The 27431-nt window shown below is 46.0% G+C and overlaps 1 protein-coding gene across 2 annotated transcripts; it reads left to right on the top strand.

Moving 5' to 3' along the window:
• Window positions 1-1233: 1233 nt before the first annotated feature.
• On the top strand, window positions 1234-26162 carry DIXDC1 (DIX domain containing 1; the record flags this gene model as incomplete). Of its 2 annotated transcripts, none has more annotated exons than XM_080357831.1 (20): window positions 1234-1293; window positions 8470-8599; window positions 10167-10292; window positions 10889-11138; window positions 12030-12137; window positions 16381-16493; window positions 17303-17451; window positions 19920-20009; window positions 20116-20169; window positions 20751-20801; window positions 21405-21509; window positions 22015-22068; window positions 22636-22728; window positions 22817-22888; window positions 23302-23388; window positions 23553-23714; window positions 23842-23908; window positions 24441-24549; window positions 25092-25200; window positions 26082-26162. In XM_080357831.1, the coding sequence occupies 20 exons, from the start codon at window positions 1234-1236 to the stop codon at window positions 26160-26162; spliced, it is 2070 nt and encodes a 689-aa protein (XP_080213957.1). The 2 variants fall into 2 exon arrangements, with proteins under 2 accessions (XP_080213957.1, XP_080213956.1); XM_080357830.1 differs by having other exon boundaries at window positions 16348-16493.
• Between the last annotated feature and the right edge of the window lie 1269 nt (window positions 26163-27431).

Genomic DNA, 27431 nt, shown 5'->3' with positions numbered 1-27431 from the left:
CCAGATGCATTTGTTTTACCACAATAAACAGAAGAATGGCTCAGCGTGCTCTGCTTCAGTCTGGGCATCAGAAATGGTCCAGCCTCTCTTTTCTGACATTGGTATCACCAAAGCGAGTCAGTTCTGTTTCAAAGGTAAGAAACGCCATATAGAAGCAAATTTTTGATGGAAAACATGCCACAAGCAGGCCTGTAGCTGAACTTGGCATGTGTAAGGAGCACTCTGTTCCCTGTGTTGGTGCTCTGGTAGGTAGAAGCTCTGTAACAGGGATACAGGACTGAAAGTGACCACCTGAATTGCAGACTAAAGATGCTTGGCCAGACACTTTGGTACCATCTGGTATCACTGGGCAGTACTTGCAGTGGCCCTGCAGCCAGAGCCCCTGGCAAAGGTCTCTTCATCCATTCTCAGAGGTTTTTCTTATTTTTAACTTTATTTTCATATTTTTCCTGTGCATTTCCTGCAAGGAGAGATGAAGTTTGAGAGGCTGTGTGGAGATGCTTGATACTTGTTTGTGGAATGAATGCAGTTATTATTGACTTAGACAAATTGCTGGGGATTATATTTAATTCTAGTTTGAAAGTTTTCCACCTTTTTTCTCCTTTTGATGCCATTGCTGGGGCAGATAGAGCAGGACCGAGAGTGGTGCAAATATCACTAGCTGTGTCGCACTGTTTGCAGCTTCCCGTCCCTATGAGGCTGCTGACAATGCTGCTGTTTCATTAGGGCTGCAGGACAGTTTTTGAGAATTAAAGCCAGCAGCTCCTACAGTCTTTACTTTTGCTTTTCTAGCTTAGCAAGGCATCCGCTCTTTGCTGGTTTTCGACGTTCCCCCTGCCCCCACGCACACAGGGCTTGCTGTGTTTGGCGGCTTTGAAAACCTCCTTTGGGCAGCAGGTTTTGTGTGAGCACGACTGCTGGAAATGGGTTTCAGATGTTTCCGCAGCTCAGTCCTGGGCCTGCATCTTGTAAGCTGAAGCGTTTCTATAGGAACCGTATGACATCTCTCCAGCGACTCCCCCAGCAGCTCCCGCTCGAGCATGCCCAGTGCGAGCCTCGACTCGCGCTCAACTCATATGTGCACTAACGGGCTGCACATATGGGACTATGAATGCGGTTCCTGATGAGCTCCAACTCTTTGTCTTTGGGAGGAGGAGGAAGAGGTCGTTCCCAGAGCTGGAGGATCTGCCTTGTGTCCCCTGAGACCCTCGCCCGTCGGTGGGCTCCTGGAGAATGCTCGCTTGTTTGGCCAGGGGGAATTTACTGGATATTCTTCAGGAGGGCTTCACGGAGGTAAATACACAACCTAAGCTTAACACAGACCTTTCCAGAGCAAGGCAGCATGCTTTTGTGCAGCATTTCTTAGGAACTTCTGTCTCCAAGTGCTCTGAGGAACAGAGAAGGACTAAAATAAGCACGATTTCAGGGTGGGAGAACCGCGTACTAACAGAAGCCGTCCTGGGCAGCTCAGCCAGGGGTCTGCAAACCAGCAATAGCTTGTGAAGAGTTTGTGGCTGTTTTACAACTGGTGTTTTTAGCTCAGAGTTTTTATTCTCTTTGTGATACTTTACTGTTGTACTAGTAAATAATATAAACTTCAGCCAGGTTATGGAGCACAGTTAATTTTATATAAGTGTTTTCCCCTATCTTGCTCTGTAGGTTGAATCTCTGGGGGACTGAAACTAATCTTTGTCAGGAAAATGTAATTTTTAAAGTGTTCTTTATTTGCCTGTTCTGCTGTTAGAGAGACTAATCAATCAGAAAATAAGGAGTGAGAAGTACCAAGAAATCCCAGAGGCGGGGATCCTGTAACTTCATGGGGAGCGCAGATTGCCGTCGGCTGCCCTCGTAGGGTGCACAACAAATCCATTCCATTGGATACTCTCTACATAATACTCAGTATATAATGCCAGGGCAGCCACTGCCTGGCTGTGCATTGTGCAGACCATGCTTGAGCGTGATTTCCTCTCTATAAGCTGAAAGGAAGGAAAATTGTGGGGGCTTGTGCTGCTACCAAGCAGTGGCTGCTATCTGCTTTCTCACCTGGTGGCAAGGGTAGTATCTTGGTGTGTTATATTCTTAGAGCGCATAGCTGATTTATATTTGTGTTTAGTGATTCCTCACCCTTGCAAAGTTCAGCCTCCACCTGGCGGCTCTGCCCCCATACTCCATTCTTCGCAGAAAACGAACATCCCTCCTGGGCTTAACAGCACCAGCCATCGAGGGGAAAACAAACTGGGTATGAAACTCAAGCCTCACAGCTTCACGCCAGCCACAAGTCTCCCTTAATTGTTCTGCGTAACTGTGTAAATGCTCCGTCCCCTCCTCCACGGAGTATCTCAGTCTCATTTTTAGCTAACAAAGGTATTAGTTCTGCTCAAGCTTACACTTCCTGTGCTCAAGGACAGCAGATCCTTCTCTGGCATAAGCTAATAGTAAATTGCATGTTAATAATATAATGAATAATGGGAGCAAAGTACAGTTTTGCATCCAGTGCTAGCCCCACCCACCCTGACTGGTTTTACCCACAGGCTGCTCAGCTGTGGAAAAAATAAGTCCCTCTCCCACTATGAAAACAGAATAAATCTCATGTCTTCCACTTGGGATCATTCTGCCACATCACACACTTCACATTATAACAGAAGTAATATTAACGTATATTTTGCAAGTGCAGAACCTACGGGACAGCGAGGTTCAGTGACTTGCCAAGGACAGGCATCACATCACAGACACAGTTGGAAATGAGTGAGAAACCCTGTGATTCCCTGCCCTGTGCTTTGATCCACCAACTGTACTTCCCCCTGTGTCTCTTTGTGCCTTCGGTGCTTATTTATAGAAGTTCTCGAATGTGAACGAGTGCACCAAGGTGTCTGATCCCAACACAGTGCTCTGATGTTAGAAGGCTGGAAGTGAGTGGCTACTAAACCTAAAGTTTGGTATAAAAACAGATTCAAGATAAAAAGTCAGACTTAATTTAACATAAGCAGTGAGCCGGGTTATGGCAGGAATTGCCTTGCTGGTTCTGTGTCTCTTCTTTTGCTAGAGCTTCTTTTGTGGCTAGGTGGCTCTTTTGGTGACTAGATACCTTGAAAACAAGGATGTACTTTCCAAATCTGTGCATTAACGTAAGTTGCTAGCAAGCTCCTATGTGTATGTGCAGAGCTCAAGTGCAACCCTACACATGCTTGGGACCTGAGGCCAGGTACGGTTCCAGCTTCTCTAGGGATGTTGATTGTGTGTCTCTGACCTTTGGTCAATAATCCATGGCTGGAAAGTTACCCAACACAGCCAAGACCCTGTGAGAGATCTGTGTTTAGGCAGCTGCGTACAGAGGGGAGGATTTAATTCTTTATGTTTGTTCTGAACACGCAGGATAACAGGAAGGTCTCTAAAGTATTTCTAAAGATCTGGCCAAACCCTGTTAGAGTTTCTAGAGTCTCTGCACAAACCTGAACAGTTGATGAATGGTAGTCACTCTCAGTGCTTCCAATGGGTGCATCAGGAGCCATCTCAATACATTAAACAGCCTGAATCACATTTAAGCAGCAATTTTGGGGAAAAAATATTATGTTGTCTTTGAGAGCAGAGAGAAACATTTTCTTTGCTTGTGAGTTTGTATTTTCTGCTCCTACAAAGGCCTTCTCAGACAAAACAAAACATCAAACCGGAGGAACACCAGATGGAAAATTGCAGTTCACATCTAATTAAGGTAATGTCAGAAAGCTTAAAAATGATGCAAGGCCTTAAGCATTACATCCTGATGCAATTAGGCTAGCCTTTGAGTTTGCTCTTGCAGATATTTGGTTCACTGCTCTGAACAGATAGGACAGTACATGCCTTTCATACTGGGACCCACCTCGTAGCACAAGGGCTACTACTATTGACCTTGCTAGACTTGGTGCTTGGGCAATGTCCACATGGTATAAAGGAAAACCAGTGTCAGTATTATGTGAAACATTATTCTTCCATGCTGATTCACTAAATCCAATGAGAAGAATAGGTTCAAATTCATCAAAGGAACACAGAAAAGTCATCTCCTCCTAGAAGCAGAGAGTGTTATGGGAGTCTGCTGTGACACGATAGCAAGGAGGTCAGGCTCTCTGAAGGCATCTGCCTGCTATAGAATGAGTTTCTCCAAGAATAAAGGTTTGCCCAACTTCAAAATGTGCAATATCATAGTCTCAGAGGAGGTGAAATTAACCTTATATAGTGTAATGTAGATAGCACTGATAATAAAGGAGAGAGAAGCATATGAAGGCATTGTGATCTGCCTATATTTACTGTCAGGCAGACTGGACTGATCAATGGTTGAGAGGGGAGAAACCTGAGCCCTAAGCAGCAGGTGGTGAATTGCAAGGACTCCCACAACTGGTAGGTTTGCAATAGAGCTGCTGCTTTTCTTGCACCTGTGGAAAATACTAGATAATCACACTTCATTGTAATTATCAGCAAGGGATTACAGCTGCCAAGAAAAGCGTGCTGACCCTGGAAGGGGTTTTCCTCCTGCATATTATTGGCTGTCGATTGAAGGCACAAATATATATACTCCTGACCTTGGCAGCCTTTTGCCTATAGCTGGTAGGTCTGTGGCATTTCTTCAGGGTATGTGCTGGTTAAGTAATTCAAAGTACAATCCTGCTCTGGGATGTGTTATGCTTACTCAAGTGCTGACCTTTAATTTGCCAGCAGAAGTGCCTCCAAGTTGGAAAATTCCTTAGAGCTGCAGGTGGCCCTTAGTACCTTCCTCTAAAAACCTTCTCCTGCCCTGTAAAGTCTTTTAAGGCTTCCAGAGTGACCTGGACATAAACACTCTACAATGATCTGCCTAGGAGCTGAGGCAACCCAAACTCCAACTTCCTTCAGATAAGGGAGCTACTCTTCCCATTACAAGGTACAGGTAAACCTAGCCTTTTTTTGGAATGCAAATCTGTGTTAACATAAATAGGATTAAGCTTAACTCCACCATAATCCTAATAACATGTGCTCTATGTAGTGGATCTTAGACTAGGTTGATGTGTTTTGGTGTTGTGGTGTTTTTTTGGGGTTTGGTTTGAGTTTTTTTTCCCCTGAAAAATCTTGGTTTTGAAATAAATGTTGGTGAGGTGTAGAGCAGTGTGAGCCCCAGCAAGTTGGAGATTTGGCTGAACAGAAGCTAAAACAAAAATGCAGGGAGAAGAAGAAAACTCCAGAGTGGTCAGTGGTTGAAGGAAGAATTACTCAGTTAATTATTCAGCTACGATGAAGGAAGAAGATGAGATGTACTTTTGAGATGCATTATCCAGCTTCTTGTTTGCTCCCAACATCCTTTCTCCTTGGAGTCCTGTTGACTGAGAGGGGCTGAGACCTGTGTGAGATTGGATGAGGTGTGCGTATCATTTGAGCTGGCATGTCTGCAGCCATAGGTGGTGAAGGAGCATGTGTTTCTGGTGTATTTCTGTGGACAAACAGAGATTAGGGAGTATATTTTGTGGGATGAAATGGGCTGTGTAGAACTGCTGTTCTTATGGCAGGATACATCCTAGCAAACCTTTGTTTTCTCTGTGCTGGAAGATGATACCTGGAGTACTTCCCGGAATAGATGCCATCAGTGATGTCCATCCATGTAGCAGATCATATTACTATGGTAGCACTTAGGGCTGTTCTGTTGTGATTTGATAGTTGTCTTGGGTTTTGAAACAAAGGGAATTCAGAGGGAGTGAGACAACCGTTTCACTTTTTTATGGGTCTGATTCATTAAGCTGAATCTGTGGCTGTGGAACAAGGCCCTGTGGTGTTGTGGAAGTGCAGGGCTTCAAGATATGGCCCATAATGTCCTTGTTATTGCCCGGTTCATGCCAGTTGATGCATCAAACACAGAGAGGTGAAGCAAAGCATTTTTGACTTGCTAGCTTAAAAATTGCTCTTGGGGTTTCTGGTCAGCAGCTATGGGGCTTTGTCCCTTCACACATTTAACACTGCTTTGCCATTTTTAGGTCACTAAACTTTAATGTGTGTTATTTTCTTGGTAAGCTGGGTCACTTGCTCACATCAGCTGCCAGAAGTGACAGCCTGCTCCCTGGGTTTTTAGCTCTGCAATAGTCCAAGTCTTCTGCTAAAGTCATTAGATCTTCTTGGTTTTGGACTCAAAAATCAGGAAATGCTGATCAGTCCAAGTGTCTGAACTTCTGCAGGAAAATCTTATGCTTTAGTGGGTAAAAAGAAAGGGCAAACCCCACCAACTAAATAACCAAGTATGTCTGCTAATGAAATGTAAGTGTCTGGTGTTACAGCAGCTGCTGGTATGAACTTACTTAGTAATGGTGACATCCATATTCCATTGCCTAAAATTCTCCTTTTAATAACCGCTGTTTAAAATGTAAATGCATTGGGGTTTAGGAGTGGTTTTGTTTCTATTAATAACAATGTCAACTTTCTCATGCTTTTAAGAGAGACTAAAAGTTTGCCAAAAGTGCTTTCTTCTGCATGCATGGTGCTCAGAGAAAATCAATAGAAAACAAACAGTTCAATGGTTTATTTTTCCTCTGAGTGAAAACAGAAGTGTCCAAATGGAAGAACCATACGGACTCCTATGAAAACTGCAAGTTTTCTGTAGGCTGGAAGGGGCTGTGCAATTAGTACAATAGAACAGTTTAGAACTTTGTAAAATGACTTGAAAAATTACAGCAAGGTAGTAAACACAACTCTGGTAAGATTATTTCCCTACATTAAATAGACTTCAGGTGAGGTTTTCATGCTGCAACCCAATTTGGTGCATCTTTACTTATGAATCTAGATATTTCTATAATGATGCAGTATTACTATAAGCAAGCCTACCTCTTTTCTCTGGTACTTGTTTTAATAAATCAAAGCTTTGTTGAGTCTATGCCATAGAAGGCTTGTGGCCCCTCTGGCATCAGACAGAACCTCAGTTCCCACACCATCGGTTAAAATACAATTGCAAGTGGTGGGGTGGGTTTTGTCGCTGGTGAGAGCTGCTACAAAGAGAGTCTTTCTGAAAACTAAAATGGGCTCACCAGCTTGTGCAAGACAGAAAGTCAAGGCTTGTTGATTATTTGCAGCACCCAGTCGCATTCAGTAGAAAATAAAGGCCTCTGAAGTTGGGCAGGCAAAAGCGACATGCACCATTGCCATTACAGCCAAAGGAGAGCACGCAGACGCAATGCATGTGACAGACCAAGTCTGCTCCAGCAAGCGTGCATCACATCTGCCACTTCTGCTCCCTTTATTCCAAAAGCAGTCAGGCAGCCCCCAGGCTCATCTCTGCTATTCTGCTCTCCCGCTCGCTGCTGAGTGAGCAGAACTGATTGAATGCAGGTCCAGTCCAATTTCTGAACCAGCAGACCGAACCGTGGTGTGCTTAAAGTTGGATTTCCTATGTCAGGATAATTGAGAGCAGAGCTGTGATCAGATGGTGACTTTGATGGGCTGTAAAAACATAAACTCTGACTGACGTCGCTGAGATAATTTGGAATGGAGACTTAAAACCTGCTGCGTTGGCAGAATAATGGGAAGCTTAGTGAAAAGGGAGGTAATCCCATAAATGGATCAGTTTGTTTACCCTCCGTGTACCATCCCAGCCCTGTCCAAAGGGATTTAAGTGTTGTACCAGTGCTCCTGCTAGCCATGGAAGTGCTACTCAGAGGGGGATGGAAGGAGAAATGTCATGCGAATCTGCTCTTTGCCTTTCAGTCATTTATGCCAGACTGGTCCTCGCATTGACCAGAAGCCTGAATTCCAGTTCCCTGCTATTTCCCTTGTAGCAACATGCACAGCTATATGAAGCAGCATCCAGTATGACCTGCTAGAAAGCCGGTGGTCCTTGCTCTCAGGTCTTGCAGGTGTTACGTGTTCCAGCAAGTCGGCTTTCACACGTACAGAAATGGAAACTGGGCCATTAGAAACACTGATGCAGCTCCAAGGAAATGGAGGAAAGGAGCTGTACAACAAGGTGTCTCTTCCCTGTTGTATGAGCTGTTAGAAATAGGCTATGCTGAGAGTGTTAAGGCTGCTGTCTCTTCTAGGAAACCTGTCCTGGTTGTTGCTTTTGGTGAGTGGCGTAGTTTAATGGGAAAGAACACAGAGTTTCTTCTGCATTGTGGGTTTTCTTTCTTGGTATGTGCAAGAAAATAGTGTGGATGGGACACTAAACGCTGTGAGTGAACCAATTCTGGCACCAAAAATAAGGGCATGATGCCATTGGTTTAGCACCAGCCTAGAGTAAGTGTAACGTAAAGCTCTGTTCTCAGCTGTGTTTGGATCGCGAGTCCTGCTGTGCCGCCTGCTTGCTCTTCCTGCCCTGGCATGGAGTGAGCTGTGATGTCCGTTAGTGCTCAGCAGGCTTGGGGATGAGACCGTTGATGCTGTTTTCAAGGCTGAAGACAATGAGATCTGCGAAGATGAAAAGTGAGAGCTATGCAGCTCTGCCCAGAAATGGCAATGACATGAGAATGTTTTGTTTTCTATTTTCAGCAACAATTACAGGCGTATGTGGCCTGGGTGAATTCCCAGCTGAAGAAGCAGCCAACAATAAAACCGGTCCAAGACTTGAGACAAGATCTCCGAGATGGAGTCGTTCTTGCTTTGCTCATTGAGATTGTAGGTCAGTAATGCCATATGGCACTATTTTTCATCTTGCAGATTTAGATCTTGTGTGGAAAAAGCTGTCCTTGGCTCTGACATCTGTTAGGCATATACTGGCAGATGTTAATGACTGTGTCAGAGCTTGTGGGGGGGAAGGAATGACTTTAAAAGTAAACAATCATAAAGCAAACAATAAATGTGGTTTTATTGAAGTCGTTATGTTTTAGCAGACAGTTACAATAGATGTGCTAAAACCAGGGGCCATATTAACTTGCACGAGGCTGGACTGGAGTTGTGAAAAGATTTACCTTGTAGAGCAATGGTGTTAGCATGTGGCATTTTTGGAGGAGCGACTGGCTTGCTGAGATACTTGTGATACGGGTGATAACTTGTCAAATAGACATTAAAGAGATACCTTTGTCCATTGTCAAAGTAGCAGTGATTACAGGCTGCATTTGTCGGAAACAATTAGACTCACAGGCAGCCTTTGAAATTGGCATTGATAAAGACAAAATGGACTGTAAAGGAGTTATAGGCAGTATGGGACATTTAGTTTGGGCCTTAAGTGATGGGACCTGGATTACACATTTGCCAATGGGAGGACCACTCCCACACTCTTCCTCCGCTCCGGTGTGGAGTCCCATGCGCAGGAGGCAATCCTCCACAAGCTTGTGCAATGTGGAGTTTTCCCCCAGGCTGTGGTTATTCAGTGACTGCTCCAGCGTGGGTCTTTTCCATGGGGTGCAGTCTCTCAGGAGCAGACTGCTCCAGTGTGGGTCCCCTGTGGGGTCACAGGTCCTGCCAGGAGCCTGCTCCAGCATGAGGTGCTCACAGGGTCCTTTGGGGCTCATCCACCTGCTCCAGCATGAGGTGCTCACAGGGTCCTTTGGGGCTCATCCACCTGCTCCAGCATGAGGTGCTCACAGAGTCCTTTGGGGCTCATCCACCTGCTCCAGCATGGGGTGTTCACAGGGTCTTTTGGGGCTCATCCACCTGCTCCAGCGTGAGGTGCTCACAGGGTCCTTTGGGGCTCATCCACCCGCTCCAGCGTGAGGTCCTCCACAGGCTGCAGGGTGGATATCCACACCATGGACCTCTGTGGGCTGCAAGGGGGGTGACTGCCTTACCATGGGCTGCACCACTCTGCTCCGGTGCCTGAGCACCTCCTATCCCTCTTCACTGACCCTGGTGTCTGCAGAGCTGTTCTGTCCTCTCTCCCAGCTGCTGTTGTGCAGCAGCTTTTACTCTTTCTTAAATATATTCCAGAGGTGCTACCAACATCACTGATTGGCTCCGCCTTGACCCAGCTAAAACTGGCTCTGTCAAACATAAGGGAAGCTCATTGCACCTTCTTGCAGAAGCCACCCCTGTAGCCCACCTTCCACCAAAACCTTTCCACATAAACCAAATCTGTCTCCAGCTTAGTTATTCCTGGTACTGGATACCTTATGAGCAGGACAAGAAGCCACACATGCCTCTCGCAGTACCCAGACAAGAGACATGTATAGGCTGTACACCTATAGCAACACCTGTGGCAGATCCAAGTGGTCCAGTTCTTCTCTAATGAAGTGTTTTCACACCTTTAGCTGGTGAAAAGCTGAATGGCATTCGGGTGAACCCCACCAGCCAGCAGGAGATGAGGGAAAATGTGGAGAAAGTTTTACAGTTTGTGGCATCAAAGAAGATACGCATGCATCAGACATCAGCAAAAGGTACGTGTCCCCGGTGCTTACCACAGGTGATTCTATCTGTTGAAGGCCCTTTTCTGTCTGGTATGATATTATTAAAACTGACTAGTTAACATTTGCAAGGTGCTACAAACAGTTTATGGTACAGGGTACTATATTGTTAAATAAATACATTGCTGTGCTCTGACCTCTAGTATTAAAAAAGTGAAAGTTCCATGTGCTAATTGAAGTGATTGCTATTACAGTGGTAATCTTCAATTATCTGTAGTACTTTTCTAGAAGAGCATTCAGTAATTATGTGCTGTCATCTTACCTATGGAATTTTTAGCTGGAAATGGCCATAGAGGGAAGGCTCAGGTCTGTTCAAAGCATTTAAACTTGTGATCTGTAGGTGGCAGTCAGTTTGCTGCTCTGTACAAAACATCCAGAGCTATAACGCAGTCCTTTTTGCACAGTCCTCATTTATTGCCATGATGCCGTTGGGTTTAATCATATTCCTGCTTGTTGGTCAGGTACAGCTCACTATTGGATTTGATCATATTCCTGCTTGTTGGTCAAGTACAGCTCTGGTGGGACTTCACGATAATGCCACTGTCCTTGGTTTTATTTACATTTTGCAGATATTGTTGATGGGAACTTGAAATCCATCATGAGGTTGATCCTGGCCTTAGCTGCTCATTTCAAACCGGGCTCCGGGAGAGCAGTGAACCACAGTCCCGCTGGCACGGTGGCCAAGGGCTCGTCAGCATCGTCCGCCAGCCACAGGCCCCGCTCAGCTGCTGCGGTGGCCCAAGGGGCAGTGGCTGCTCTGGCAGGTGCTCGTCAAGATGTCTTGCGGTCTGGCCGGGACGTTTTCCGGCACAGACAGAGGTAATGAGTTTTCCCCAATTACACGAGGTGAGGTCGTGTTAGCAGATCGACAGCTTCTTTTAAAAGAAATGCCTCTTTATCCTGAGAATACCTGGTGTCAGGTAGCTCTCCTGGTGTGCAAACAAGCTGCTGCTTGTCTCACTGAAACCTAAACAGACAGTGACAAAGGGGAATAGCCTGGCTGCCTCATGATGAAGACTGCAGGTATCCCAATTTCTTTTTGGATTTTATAGCAAAATAACTGCTGGATCTCGGTTACCTCACTGGAAAAGAACAGTTCTTCATGGGTAAGCCAGAGAGAACTCTGCTACCTCATTTTCCCAATGCTATGTTGAGCTCGGTGCCCTTTCTTGGTGCTTAAGACATACTTAAAGACTTTTTCATTTCAAGTGAAACAAAAGTAAGGTGTTATCTACAGGTACTGGTTACAGATCTGGGAGCAGTTACTTCCAGAATTGCGGCATTGAGCCTGTTGTGCGGTTCCATTCTGTCTTTTACATTGCTGTTCAGCCCAACGTTAGGCTTGGTGCTGTACAGGCAGATGCAGAGCGTTGTGTGCTGTTCACCAGCTGATACAGCCTTCCAATGATAATCAAGGGAGATGATCCATGTACAGAAGGAATGTGTAATTCTGAAAAGCACATTTAACACTTGCAAAAGGTATATGTGAATTATAATAGTAATGACATATAAATGGAAGCCAATATGGTGGTCTGTGGAGGGTTTACTTTATACAGCTGAAGGTCATTTGCTAATATACTGGCCAAAGGGAGTACCCATGAAGCAGTTTGGAAATGAGGTTGAAATGGTGTTTTTTCTCGTCTCCAAGAAGGAGGGTAGGAAAGCTCCTATCAGGTGAGGCTTCCCTCATTCTGTGATTACTATCTCCAGAAACAGCAGCATGGATGAGGAGATTGAAAACCCTTACTGGAGTGTCCGGGCACTGGTGCAGCAGTATGAAGGGCAGCAGAATGTGCCACTGGAGTCTCACTCTGCCAGGTAAGGAACTTTAATTGCCAAGATGTATTCCTTCGTGACCATTTGTCTGACGTTGATCACTGTGATCTGGTTAGCTCTGGCAGAAAAGAGGATTCCCAGCATATAGTTTCCTGCCTGATCTGGAGAATGAAGCCTCAATAACCAACTTGAAGTAGAGGTTTACTGCCTTTTATCCCATAGATAAAATAGATCTTATTTGTGATGTGATTGCATAGGTAAGAGCTAGGAACTTCTGAGCTACAATTATCCAAAGCTATGTATCCAAGAATTAAGGTCACTTGGACCAACAGAGGAGAAAACAATACAATAGTTTGTAATTTACCCCTAAAATTTGCTGTGTGTCATTGTGAGATGGTTTATAACTGAACATCTGGAAGAGTGTGAGAATTGTATGGGAGCCAGTACTGGGCCACAGCCTCCACAGGATGTCAGTAGAGAGCGTACTTTTGAAGTTGTCATTTCAAGGGGACATGTAAAAATTCTGGTCTTGGCAACAGGATTTCATGGCTGATGTCAACAGATTTTGGTGTTGACTCTTAAACTGTGATCCTGGTAGGATGGTGAGTGAAACATGCTCCCTCCACTCCTCCTTCAGTTTAACGTGGCTGTGTTATGTGTGCACTTCTACCCTATAATGGGCTGTTGGACACTTGCTGTTTGCTCATATGTGGCTGTATTTTTGGCAGTGAGCGAATATTGCTCTGCACATGCTAAATCACCGTGTGTCGTGATTCCCCCATAACGTCATGAGTTCTTTTACCATGTGATAATGGTGGTATTACTGGTGATAGGATGTAATACGGTGAGAATCTTTACATAAGTGGTCAGTGATCTACCCAAAGAAATGGGGAGCAATCTGACCTCCTGGGGGTGTCTTCTGCTGACACCAGGTTTCATGATGAAAACAAGATGCTTGTTTCTCTTTCCTTCCAGAGACAAATGCACTGGCTTAGTTATGAGAACTGGCTTGGGGAAACAAGTCACTTCTTTTATTAGTGTGGCACGTGGTTATTAACTGCAGCCACCCCCCTCCATCTAATTGTGTCTGTCCCAGGGCAGCATCCCCTGCCTAGCATCAGCTCATTTCAGCATTAACTCTTCTGTAAGAGAGCACGCAGCCTGAATAACACAATTCCCAGAGACAAAAGCTCTAATAAGCAAAGGCAACCGAAATGATTTATGGAAAATTAGCTGAAATCAGATGGATTCCCAAACCGCTGAGCCCCTCACCCATCAATCTCCCTTTCCCCTCCCCTTCCACCAACCTTCCCTCCCCCACTCTGAGCCAGGCATCTCAGAGAAAAGGCTCAGCCTTGCACAGCCTGTGTGACAGCAGGAGGGAGAGGGAGCTGGAGACGGCGAGGAAGAGGAAGCCGCATAGGGCTGGGAAGTGCTGCATGCTCTTCCGAGACCGCATCCGAGCCTGGAAGAGCAGGGAACCTATCGCCTGCAGAAGCACCTTCTCTTGGCTGTTCCTTGGCATCTGTAGCAGGTGCTCGGAGTCTAAAGAGGGCAGAATGGGATGAGAAACATGACCGGCAATCCAGATCACAGTCCTTGTGATGCAAACTGGGTGTGCAGCTGACCAAGATGCAGCAGCAAGAGACAAATAACCCGAGAGCAAAACCAGCGAAAACAAAATCCAGGCTGCAAAATTCCCTGACTCTGGAATCAAAAACGTGCGTGGGGGCTGCTGATCTGGCATCCGATGGTTTCTTGTGAAGACCCTGAGGATTTTTTGTTGGTTCTACTGTCAATCTTTCGGTGAAGCGGTCTGGCTTGCAAATATTTCTCCAGTAGTTTGACAGGAACTGGCGTTTTCTGCGCTGAATTTTGTGTGTGTGAAGGGGCCAAGCATGTCTGTAGCCGGAATCCTGAGGCTCCCAGGGAAACGGATTCTGTGAGGCGAAAGGTTAAAGTGAGATCATGGGAGGGAAGCAGGTCAAATGGTGAGCGATTGTTGCCATTGTCATTTGAAACAACAGGGATGGGGTGTTCATTAAAATTATGAGAATTCAGACTTATCACTGGGGCTGTTGCACTAAAGCCTTGACTGTGCAGGCATTGGGAACTCTGGGACTCAGTGGAGAAAAGGGATACGGGTTAAGAAACCAACTGGTGAAAGGAATAAACTGGAACAGTTTGCATCATAGATCTGTCTTGAATAACTTTAATTTCTAAGCACTTGTTTTGGCATGATTTAATCATTAATTGTCATGTACTTTAAAGAACAGATTACATCAGTGGTATTTCATACTCTAATGTGCTTGGTGACTGATACAAAACTGTATAAATGTTTCCAGTATTAACTTGATGGCATAATGTATAAGGCAATGCGACCTGTGCTACTGCTTCATCTGAGTGCATCGCAGTGGCTCTTTCACTGTTTGACATGGTTTGAGAGGTTGTCACTGGCCTTTTAAAACAGGGAAACTGCCTGCAAATGAGACTGAGGACATAGCAATTGCCTAAGCGATTACCTGTAAAACTGTCTATGTTGTGGAGACCTGTAGTAACTACTTAACCCACCCCAGTTGGGATCCTTTTTTGTGTTTGCTATGGATGCAGTGCTGAGAGGAGCAGACTTTGGAAGAGAAGAGTGTTATTTCCAGGCTCTGTATCCCCTTGTTTTTTGACCTGCTCATTCTTCTTTCCAGTTCTCTGCTCTTGTCCATCCCTCAGTTTCACCACCTTCTTGCCCAACAGTTGCTAATATTGTTTTCTAGGACAGTTCTCATTCTTCCATCTTTTCCAGGGATAAGCAGCAGCATTTCAGTTCCCATTGGCCTTATCAGGATGATGGCACATCCAGAGTATCAGCTGATAGTATGCAGGGGGAATATCAATATCTGTTCCTAGAAGGAAGTGGGATCCCTGAGTTCCTGGACACATTGGATCAGCTGGGCTTCCTGTTCATACCTGTGCTGCTTCAAAGTTTCACCCTTTCCTCTGACCCTTATTATATAATGCAGATCAAACAGCACTCTCTGGGCTCCCAAACAATTATTTTGATTTTATGCTGTGCACGCATTCAGGGACAAGCAGAAGCAAGGGGCTGGTTGCAGATGTTATGTACAAAATGTGCCTAATCGGGGACTGCTGTAAAGGAGTTAGCCTTCCTGAAGGTAAATCCTGGCCTGGACCCCTTTAACACTTATGCACAACTTGTTTGAGTAGGAAAGAACAGGCACTGTAGCTGTTAGAGATCCCCATTAGAAGATGGCCATTCTCTCACTTAATAAGTTGCACTCATCTTTTCCTTTAACATGGTGAAAGTCCATTGAGTCTGGACCATTAAAACTAGACTGCTTGAAGGTCTGTAATGTAAATATGAAGTAGGCCAGCACTGACTGGGGGAGTGGACCAGATAAGAGCTGCTAGAGAGTAATTTCCATCTCTATTGCAACACTCTTCTGATTCTGCGAGAGAGCTGTGGAATATGCAGCGGTGGTGCTGGGAAGATGTGAAAGGCGAGCTGTCAAAGCACCTTCTTTTTCTAAACCTATTATATTATTTCCATACTTGTTTTCTTCCTTTTTCCTTCTGTCCTTTGTTTCTGCATTGGGGAGAATGAAAAATTAACTCCTGCTCACACTTGCAAGGATTAGTGGCTGTGACTTTAGGAGTACGTTGAATGGGTCAGTGAGCTTCAGCCACCTTTTGAGATTGTCTGGGTTGTGCATTTAGGAAGAATTGCTGAAAAAGAATTGCTTGAACCTCGCAGTCAGCTGAGGTGGCTCCAGTGAAAATATGTGGGTACGTTCAAGGAATTTTAACCGAGGAACATGAGTGGTATCTGATTTCCAAAATATTTTGCCTTTGGAAATTCCAAGTTAGTGAACTGGTGCTTTTGAAAGCTGGAGCAAGAGATGAAGCAACCTAGGGTGGCTTTTTGTTCAGCTTGCAGTATGAACATAAGGCTTGCAGTAAATTGTTTCTGACAGACGTTCAGCAGAGTGTGGTCTTGATCTTTGGGATTGTATGTGAATTCTATGGTGGCAGTCTCAAACTTGTATTTAGTTAAGGAAAATGAAGAGACATGTTGCACTACTTACCAGTTAGCCTGGCTATGACACTGATCTAGAGTGATGGAAAAGTTACATGCCCTATTTGGTTTGTTAATGGCTTCTCTAGTGTGCAGGTAATTCTTTGTTTCAATAAGCCTGCCTGAACATTCACTGTTATCTTGGATGAGAATGACGCCGATCAGCACTATAAGTAACGGTTTCTCCTTCCTCTGCAGCCTCACATCACCCAGTCCCGTCCATAGTGCAAAGAGTGAATCCACTGTAGCCCCATCAGAGGAGAAGGAAAGACTTGTGATCATCCATATGGAAGAAACAGAAACTAAAACAGGTACCTCACAGATAACGCTTTACAGTTCATGCTTTGAGATTTCTTTGTATTATAAACTTGCTAAAAAGTTCCCCAGTGACTGAAATGAATGGAGAGGATGTGATGCTGAGTATCTGTTCATGTAAAACTAAATCCCAAAACTTTTAACACTACAGTAATGCCTTAATATGGCAATGTCTGTGAGGCTTGCGAAGCAGCGCTTGGGGAAATAAAAAAGCTCTGGAGAAGTAATAGGGAACCTATATAATTTTCACTGAATTGAAATGCTTTCATCACAGCCTTATTAGGCCACATTGCAAAATACATTAAAAATTCACTTAAAGAGAGAGTCCACATGAGCTTGTCAAGTGCAAAATGCATAACTTTGTGTAAGGTCCTGTGCCTGCAGCACCTCTGCACACAGGTTGAGTGGCTCTTTGCAAGGAATTGAACAGTTGTGGTGTTTGCATTGAGAACTCATCGCTCCATTGCCACAAATGCTCTGTGATATAGTCAGTTTACACCTAAAATTTTCATGCGGATTGGAGGAAGGGTTTGCAAAGAAGTTCCTGAAGAGGATTTGTTTCTTTGCCTTCTCAGGAGTGCAGCCTAATAATAATTCCTTCTAGTTAGCATCCATCCCAAGAGAAAATGACAGGGAAGGTCTCCAAGGAGATGATTTGCTGTCTCAGCCAGTGTAGTCCTGCATTGTTGCCCTTCAAAAGTGTTTGACAGGCTATCTCAGAGGCTGAAGTCGCTGGCAGGCTGGCTCAGGTCTTTTCTAGGCTCCCCTGTCTGTCATGACCACATCCAGCTGCTCTTTTTTCCAGAAGAGACAGAATCTCATTTCCAGCCTGAGTGGCAAGCAGGAAACCCCGGGTCATATTTGGAGAATTCATGGGAGGAACAGCTTTTGGAACAACAGGACCATTTGGAGAAGGAAATGGAGGAAGCGAAGAAGATGATTTCAGGTTTGCAGGTAATAATTTTTGTCTCAGCCGTCATTCCCTTCCACGGGCATTTCTTTTCCCACTAGCTGGAAGTCTTGTTTGGGGCAGGGTATGCCTGTTCTCCATCATTATGTAGCATCCTTACCCAGAGAGCCCAGGGAAGGAGGAGAGATGGCTGCAGCTTCCCCAGCCCCAGAATATTTACCAGGATTACAGAGAAAAGATTGTAACGTCAGTCTGTGCAACTCAAACACAACCTTTTCCTAGCTTAGGCTTCACTAAAACTTACCGTTGGTGTGATTTGAGACTCTTATTCAGTAGGGAGGGAGAGAGAAGGATGTGGAGAGAGGGAAGGATTATATTGCTATGAAGACTGATGATCAGTGATATTCACTAATAGTAATTTAGTTAGACTGTAAGAGGGCAAGGGGTACACCGAATTGATGGTAACAGTGGAATCACTGTAGGGAATATAAAACAAAGTCTGTGTTTAGAAGGTGATTTTGTCTGTCTTTTGGTTGGAGTGCATATCCTAGCTGGGTTCACTGTCTGAGTGCCCTGTCCTGTGCTGCTGTGCTAACTCTATGTGCCATCGCTCTGCAAAACATGTATGTTACTGTGCAAAACGGTAAAGATGCAGCAGTGTTTCCCCATGTGCTGGGACTACCCTTCTTCACCAGAGCACTCAGCAGCCTGCAGGTTTTGTCAGCAGCCTGGGAGAACAGAGCAGTCTTCCTGCAATTTGCGATTGGATGTAATGCAGAGAGACAAGTGTCAGGAAATAAATCAATATTCACAGAGCTGATCAGGGATCGCACAGACTTCAGGAGCTAGGACAGACTATAATATTTGGCACATTCTCTATAAAACTATTTATTTTGGGGACCTTTTTCTTGCTGCCCTGTTCCAGTTCCTCCCTGACCAGATGACCCTCAGCCTGACGTGTTTGACTCTGCATGGGGAGTAGAGCCCCCGATCCACATGGCAAAGACCCTGAACTCTCCCAAGAATACTCCTTTCTGTTTGTGCTGGGAACCATACTGGCTTTGAATTGTAAATATTTATGTGCCAGTAAACAAAGCAGAGATTGTGTGAGAAGCATAGGCAGCCGGGCTGGAGGGTGGGGTGTGGGCGGGCAGGCACTTTCCCTGTGGACAATGGGCAGGAAACAAAAGACTGGAGAGGAAGAAGAAAAGATCGGTTCACTAGTAAAATCCGGGTTCATTATGTGCTCACTGGGAGCAAGGAGAGGCGGCACTGGAGGGACTGGCATGTTGTGTTCCTCCAGCCCTGGCCCCATGTCTCAGGAGCGAGCACAAGCAGCTGGCATTGCTGCCCTCTCATCCTATGGGAGTAGGAACAGGCAGCTGATGTTGCTAGCCAAGAAATTGCATTTGATTAATTGATTTTTTCCCCCCCCTCATGCTCAATACTTAAGAACCTCTAGTCCATGAGAGTTTGATTGAAATAATAGGGACCTGATATATGTATACCCCATACAGTGCTAAAACCACGGCAGCTTTTTATGTTCCTGTGTGGTTCCTGCTTGAGGGTCCTACAGGGAAGACTTTGGGATGCACTCAGAAAATCCAAAGGGCTTTTGCATTAACTGCATACAGATTGCTATTTGCTATTCAGCAGCAGTTGCAGATCTCTGGAAGATTCTGTTCGCAGGCAGAACCTGCCCTGTCAGCCTTGAAGTCATTTGGGGCTGCACTGGAAAGTGAACTGAAAGAAAGAGGCATGACTCTTTCCAGTGTGCCCAGTTGTATGCTATGTCCTGTATGATATGTACCTACCAAGTGCCCCGAGTCCTGGAAGTTGGAGACAAAGGTCAATGTAAAAATTATCAACTAGAGAAAACCAGTATGGTATACCCTGCTGGAGCTACTGAAGGAGTTAATACTGTGCTTCTAATAGCCTTCCTCAAGCACAGGGCATAGCTTTACATTTTCACTGTCTTCTCTTGCTTGGGCAAAAGTTCTGAATGTGTTTTGGTCTTGCCTAATGTAGAACAGAATTATGCTTCCCCGAACATCCTGTTTCTAAAGTCTTTTGTAGATGTGTGGTTAAGAGAATGGCTTCTTTCAGAAGGGGACACTTCGGTCTCATTCCAGAAGAGAAGCCTTATAACGCAAACCTGGTTCAATCTCTACTTTAGACTTCAAATCTGTGATTGTAGTAATGGCTGCCCTTGGACTGTAGCCTGAGATAGACTTTGCTCTCTGAAAATCTGGTTAGTCGTCCTTGTTTGGTCTTTTTCTGTAGGGAAGAGTATTGGCTGGCAGATGTCTCTGGGAGAGTTTTTTTCAGGGGATAAATCTTCTTGTTTATTACTGAAAAAGATCTATTAATTGTTGAGGGAAAGAAACCAGCAGAAATGGAAAATGAAACTGTTTAGACACTGATATGAATTGCTGCTAGCAAGAGCTGCAGCTAGCCTATTTTCCCTTGAAAGCCCTGAAGAGGAGGTTTCTTTTCCCATTCATCTTCACAGGCTTTGTTGCTCAATGGGTCTTTACCTGAGGATGAGCAGGAAGGGTCCTTTGAACTCTGTGAACGCGGAGCCTGCCCCGAAGAGCAGCTGGTGAGCACATTGCTATAACTCCATTCCTATGGTCACGCTGCCCTTTGCACTGTTCTGCCACAGGCAGTTGTCTTGCACAGTAATAGCCATGATATTTTACATTCAGATCATAATCCGAAGTCGCCTGGACCAGAGCGTAGAAGAAAATCAAGACCTAAAGGTTAGAAGGGGACAGATGAAGAGGGAGAAAGAGAGGGTTTGGGTCAAGAGATCTGTGCAGACTCTGTCCTGCTTGAGTTTTTTTGGGGGCAAAGGGAGGATGGGTAGGGTGGGATGGGGAGTAGACAACCCAACAGATAACATGGGGGATATATTGTGTTAGGGCTCCCATATTCTGATGTGTAGGATCTCCTTCCCTCCAGGAGTGTAAATGTCTACTTTCCTGAGACCATAATTGAGCCTGCCCTGTCAAGCCTGCCTTAGTTCATCTTTCAGCTGATGCTGGCTCTGGGATCGGTTCTGGTGCTGGGAGAGAAGTATTTGATGTTGCCCTGAAGACACATGTGGGGGCTTAGGCAATCTTTTCCTCTCATGGCTTTAATAGCAGGGCCTTAGGGAGTGGTTTTGTCATGTTTATAATTCACTAGAATGGCTAAGGGCCTGACATCCTCTTTGATCTGTGGGAGAAGGTGGGACGTGCTTTCTTCTGAAGTAGGTGTCTGGGGATGGAGAACACTGACTCTGGTTGATTCTGAAAGGGGTGACAAGATGTCATTTAATCAAATTATGTTACATTTACAGAAAGAGCTATTGAAATACAAACAAGAAGCTCGAAACCTACAGGGAATAAAGGTGAGGAAAGGGGAACTTCATCAAATGTAGACAGTAAAGCTTTAGAGTCTGCTACCAGCAGCAGCTGCCCAAGGTAGAATGCGCAGCTTCGGGTAACACTGAGTGAAAGGAGTAGAATTAGTCCTGACTCTTGCCTCATCAGAGAGGATTTCACTGCACAACTAGGTCACACCGAGAGCTTAAGTTTCCTTGTGTGCTTGGCTGACATCGGCCTCCTTCTGCCCTCTGGATGCTGCAGGTGCATGGCTGGAGACACTGGCCATAGGCCACCGAAGAGGCCCTCCAAAGACACTGCTGTTTTCTTCCATGAAAGCAAATAGGCTGCTTTTAGAGCAGGAGGTTCAGATAGAAGCACAGAAACCCCTCTGTCCCAAATGGCTAGGCTATTGGCAGGGAAATCACTTTTGGGTAAGAGAAAGGCAGAAGGGTTGAGAGCCCACTGGGCAGATGCCTATAGATGTCCTGCTCTCTTGGGCCCCTGGCAACACTTCAGCCCTGTGAGTGGCCCCACTGTGTTATGGCCACTGGTCTAGGTCACTCACTTGCCAGGGAAGGGTCTCTGCCTCGGTCTTGCACCTTCCTACAGATAACATCTTTCCCCAGGACGCTTTACAGCAAAGGCTGATTCAACAGGATGCTTCAGTTCTTCAGCTGAAGCAGGAACTGCTGAGAGCAAACATGGACAAGGAGGAATTGCACAACCAGAACGTGAGTCACTGTGCTGCTAAGGGTTAGGGGATTTTAGAAGGAGGTTGGTTGGTGGCCCTGAGGGCTCCAGCAGCCACAGGGTAGAGTTGGTGGCTGCAGCATAGTGCTTGGGTTTGTGGGATAGTGAATGACTAGCCCAAGGTCTCTGCATAGTAAAAACTGCACGCAGTCTAGATAGCGATGAGACTCACTGGAGTTTCCTGCTGCTCATTCCTGCTTCCCGTCCTCCAAGACCTTCAGCTGAAACAGAGAAGGGCTTCCCATAGTTTTTTCAATACAGTTGCATTCTTCCTTCCTCATTGTGCTTAGCGAGTGCACAGCGTCTCCCTGGAGAGAGAAGGGCGAGGGAGGAATTCTCCCGTCCAAAAGGCTGCCATGCCTAGTCACCAGCTCACTGCAACTCTGCCGATATTTGGTCTCAGGTCACCATTTAGCACAAGGGGCAAAGAGGTTGTCAAGAACTCTGTAGGAACACCGACCTCACACCTATGGGTTATTTCTGCAGGTTGACCTTCAGAGGAAAGTTGAAGAGAGAAACCGGCTACTGGCAGAATACAAGGTAATGGAACCTCTCTTCACTGGAGGCTTTGAGGGCAGCATCTGGTGATGCTGCAGGTTTGTGAATGGGACTGCTATCTCTGCCACTCAGGCACCTCTGGGAATGGTCCTGTGGGTAGTGAATAAATTGCAGTAGCGATGGGTGTTTGCAATGAGATGGAGAGATCGGATATTCTTTGTGTTCTGCCTACAGCTTTATACAGAAGACCTTTTATTGTTAGACACTTAGCAAGACAACACAGAAAATATATGATAATATATTCTGTATTGTCTTGCTAAGTGTCTAACACTTGTGCAGAAGCCTAGCAGGTTACGTTGGGTCACCCGATCGTTCACTGATTCCTCAGGAATCCGTTTTCTCTGGGACAGTTGTCTGGTGTCAGTAGTGGATCTTTGCTGGGGCGAGGGGACTCCAGGCAACAGCAACATATAGCAAGAAGTACACACATTGTGTGAGTCAGCCTGTAGAGGAACAAGATCCTGGCAGATGACAACCTCCCCTGCCATGGGAAGATGATTGTGAGCCTTACTCACTGTCCTGTTGATTTTCTGGACTACTGTGTTGCAGAAAGAGCTGTGCCAGAAGGATCGCCATTTACAGCAGCATCAGAGCAAACTGGATGACGTGCTTAGGCAGCTTTCTGAGGCCAGCTACCAACAGGTATGGAGCAGGTGGGCTGCACTGATGCCAAGAGAGCTGGCACTTACTTCGTGTTCAGTTTGTGCTGATCCTTCTGCTCCCCTCACAGGTAGATCTGGAGCAGATGCTTGAACACAAACATGCCCTGCTAGCTCACTGCATGAAGAGAGAAGCTGAAGAGGTATGGGAAGCCTTGGTCTACACATCAGACTGTTGGAGTGATGTTTCTGTCCAGCACTCTCTGGTTACCTATCTCCAGAAATCATCCACTTCATCCCAGAGAGGCCTGGCTTTGCAGACTTGTTGTCAATGCCCTAAACAAGGCAGCCAGACTACACAAAGCATCCAGCTTACCAAAGCTCCCAGCAGTGAGCACTCTGGCTTAGCCTCTTGTGTCAATATCCTAAGGGGTGAAACAGTGAGGAGAGCACAGGAGCAAGTGGAAACCAGAGACTCTTTGTCTGTGTTTTTACCTAGTAGAAAATGGGCATTATGTCACTGATGTACCCTCTCGTCATTTTGAAGTTCACAAATTGGGATATTTGTGGAGGTCCTAACGCTTTCCTAATGGCACATGCATCTTCCCCCAAACAGGTGATGGCTTACAGCAGTCATAGTGCCCAAAGCAATGGCTTCCTCCAGACAGCAGGAAAAGGAGCTGCTCCCACAGCCCACCGAGGGGTGAGTGCACCTACAGGATGTTTTCCCAGCCAGAGGCAGAAATGGACTCTAGATATCCTGGAAGCTATTATCTTGTTAAGAGATATTTCCCCTTTCTAAGACCTGTGGCTTTAGATGGGAAGAAATCAGCCTGGAGTTTGACTGACTTGTGGTCTCTTGGGCAGACAAACGACTTGCAGCTGGTTCGTGATGCCCTTCGCAGCCTCAGGAACAGTTTCAGTGGCCATGATCCACAGCACCACACCATTGACAGCCTGGAGCAGGGCATCTCCAGCCTGATGGAGCGGCTCTACCACATGGAAACCCAGGAGAGGCAAGAGAGAACGGTAAAGGCTTCCTAGGGCACTTGGCTCTTAACTTCTGCCTCTCACACACAACCCAGATCTAAGCTGCAATGAGAGCTCCAGCTGGGAAGTGACACTTTGTTCTCACTCTTTTGGTTTTGCATCCTAGATCCGGGGGAAATCACCAGCAAACAGAGCAACAAATGAGTGTAGAGACTCCTGGCCTCCCAAATCCAGTAAGTGCCTCTGAGCTCCTGCCATCCCAAATTCATTGCTTAGGTTTCCTGGGCAGAGTTTAGGGCATAGCATCTCCTTGGGTTTCTGCCACCACTGGCTTCTTACTCCCGTTACCAGAACTCACGTTCTTCCCTTTAGTGATTTGCTGTACAGATGAGAGTTCACTGCAAAGGAAAGGGGGCAGAGACAACCTAGAGCTGCTTGTTTGTAAAGCACCATCACAGTGGGAGTCTGTATGGGCTGCTTGGGCAGCACTGCAGTATAAATAACTACGATAAACAATTACCCTTGAGATGAGTGGGAAATGTGACGTTGTTTCAGCGTTCCTGCTGGTTTGCACCATCTAGTGGACACGATAACTGTACAGTTGCTGCTTCCCCTGTTTCCATCCTCAGTGTGTAGCTCCTTTCATGTATGTGTAACAGCACAGTCATTTCTGACACTGCGTTTCCTGGCTCCAGCTGCAGCAGCTCCACGTTTGCTTTTCAGGAGATGGGTTGTTCCCCAACAATTGTGCTCTTTGCTTTGCAGAACTGCCTCATTCTCACAGCACTCCCGTGATGAGCACCAGTGCCTGCACCAAAGTGTTGTACTTCACCGACCGCTCCCTCACACCTTTCATGGTCAACATACCAAAGAGGTGAGGTCCAGCTTTGCCTTGCTGACACAGACCTGGGAGCTGCTTGTTTCCCTTGTGGATATGGTCACGACTAACACAGGCTTGCTGTTCCTTAATTTGGGCATTTGATTTCATACCATTTTCTGGGGAAAATTGTCTAAAGCAGTCCCCGAGCTGATGTGCTTGTGTTGGAGCCCTCGGAGATTCATCTCTTATTTTTCTTTTAAATCCCAAAAGCAAGAGAAAGCAGCCAAGCAGTTCTATAGTGGCATGTAGTGACAGGATGCTTCTGTCAAAAGAAACCGTGGTTGTCAATGCAAAACAGACAGTGAAAATGGCTGTTTTGAGCTGGTTCTTAGTAAACCAGGAGGCAATTCTTCCTCTGAAGAGGACCTCGGGGTCGACAGGTGTGTTCCTGGAGGGGCACGCTCTTCACATCCCTGTGGCCAGGGTGCCACATGTCCCGCTAGACCTGTGCTGTGGCTCTGCATGCCGTGTAGTAGCCTTTGAGCTAAGTCTGGTAATGCTGTACCATGGGATAGTGCCAAACTCTTCCCTTGCAGGTTAGGGGAGGTGACTCTGAAGGATTTTAAGGTAGCTATCGATCGTGAAGGAACCCACAGGTACCACTTCAAAGCCCTGGATCCAGAGTTTGGCACAGTCAAGGAGGAGGTAAGTGTGGGGTTTAGCTAGCAGCCTCTTTCGGTTCAGTGTTACCACAGAACCCTGGAGGCTGTGGTCACCTCACTTCTAACTTAATGAAACCTTTGAACTTGCCCCTGAAGAGACTATTTTCACAACTGTAGATTGAGCTCCTCTTGTGAGGTGCTAAAATGGGGTGTTTTAATCCCCAGCCAGAGCAATTACATGAATATGACTGCAGTTGCCTGGGGGTGGCAGAGTCCCTTGGACAAAGGTCTTGCTATTGGCAATGACAGTCGGTGACACAGAATACACAGGGTTAAAACCCAGACTACACTTGTAGCCCTTCAAGTGGCTTCATAAAAGCTATTGCACTGAGAGACACTTTAGGCAAACATGATGTATTTTTTAAAAAAATCCTACTTTTAGAGGTTTTTTCAGAGATAACGGAGTGTGTGATCTTTATGCACTGCATTACAGCCCTGCTTATGCTCAGGCTTGTGTTGGTGTGGATTAAGTTCATTTAAGGTTATTGTGATAGCTGCTGTTTCACTAATTGATAAGACAAGTGCAAAGGGTCACTCTGATAACAGTCAGTTGAACAGTTCTGAAGAAACAGCTGGAGATTGTATTCTGGATCAGAAAAGGCATGTTTCCTGTCTTTATTTTACCTTTCCTGTCAAAAACATGCCAATAATAATCTTGATGGTTACAGGTTAAAGAAGGAGCCTAATCTGTTTTTTACCTAAAGCCTGAAAAGATTAAACAGACATCTGAACGATGGATGGATGAGGTACATGTTCTATGGGCTGTGTAGTAAAATCTGAGCTACTAGGACCTCTGGTTTGCTGCTGCTCACACCATAGCACAGTGGTGTCCAGACTCCAGACATGACTCCCTTGTTTTAATAGGTATTCCATGATGATGACATCATTCCTGGTTGGGAGGGGAAAATTGTGGCCTGGGTGGAAGAAGACCATGGGGAGAATTAATCAAGCTTTCAAGTCTTGTCACTATGGAAACCTGTAACTGGCTGCTGAGCTCAAAGAATGACCAAAAAGCATGTGTGCTGGAAGGAGTCCAATCCAAGCTGCCAAAAAGAGAGGGCTTCCCTACAAACAAAGGGTGATGTGTGAGCGCATGGACGCCTGGCATCTGACTTTCCATGGCCAAACGCAGACAGTGTTCTGAGGCTGAAATGACAGGACTGTGGGAGAGAAACACCTTGCTTTATCCTTTCAGTTAAACCCTGAAGGCCTTAACGATGCATCGCTCCCTTTCCCTGCTTCTCCATTCCTGCAGTTTGTGCTGTAGGCTGCGATCTGGGCACTTGAAGCGTGGTTTCTTGTACGTGGTGTTACATCAAGCTGCACTGATGGCAAGAAGGTGAAGCTTTGCCTTCATGAGTCAGAAGAAGCCACCAGGTTACATGAGCTGAAGGTTTGACCATCTTTGGTCCTGGACTTGCACGTGCTGCAGGAGCAGAGCGAACCTTATGGGCGTTCCAAACTGACAGTATAGAAATGTGACCTGGGGATGGAAGACAGTCTTATGGAGGCTTTATGCGTGGTCTAAAGCAAAGATCACCAGCACAGCAAAGCTCCCTTTCTCCCAAACTCAGGCTTCGGTTTCCTACCCCTGCTTTTCCCACTTGCTCTCCAAAGCTGTGCTCATTTCTGAGGCCCTCTGGGTTTGCTTTGTTGCCATGGGGACTCTGGGATCCTGGTGCTTGCTTATTTGCTGAAGGATTTCATTTGTGGGAGAGCTGGAATCTGCTTCCCTGAGGTCCTTATTACCCCCCTCCTTGTTGAGCCTCTTTCCCTGCCCTCTCTTTCACCAAAGCAGTTTGTCACTCCTGTGCACGGGCATCACCGTGTGCTGCTGTCCACCCATCGCCAGGGCCACCCAACACCTATTCACACCAGCAGGACAAATCCTGTGAGCTGCAGCACCCATTCCCTGGTACGCCTGCTTCCGGGGTGCCTGGAGGGTCTGGAAAGAACAAGCCCTAACATCTCGGAGGCTTTTTCTTTCCAGTTTTGTGGGGGTTTTGTTTCTGCGTTGCCCGTCTCTGCTGGTCGCTGTACTTGCAGCGCTGGCTGCTGTGTGCAGCCCACACTGACCTAAAGGGTCAAATGGCAACTCAAGGCTCTGCTCATTCTCAGTACATGTGGACTACATGTGTCTGTGCTTGTGCACGAGCCCGGGAGAGTGTAAACCTGGTTTTACTGTTTTATATTAACATGTCCTTTTGTAAACCT

This window comes from Nesoenas mayeri (genome assembly GCF_963082525.1).
Source record: "Nesoenas mayeri genome assembly, chromosome: 22".
Lineage (NCBI taxonomy): Eukaryota > Metazoa > Chordata > Aves > Columbiformes > Columbidae > Nesoenas > Nesoenas mayeri.
Note: the sequence above shows the minus strand (reverse complement) of the source record. Positions and strands in the feature narration are given on the sequence as shown.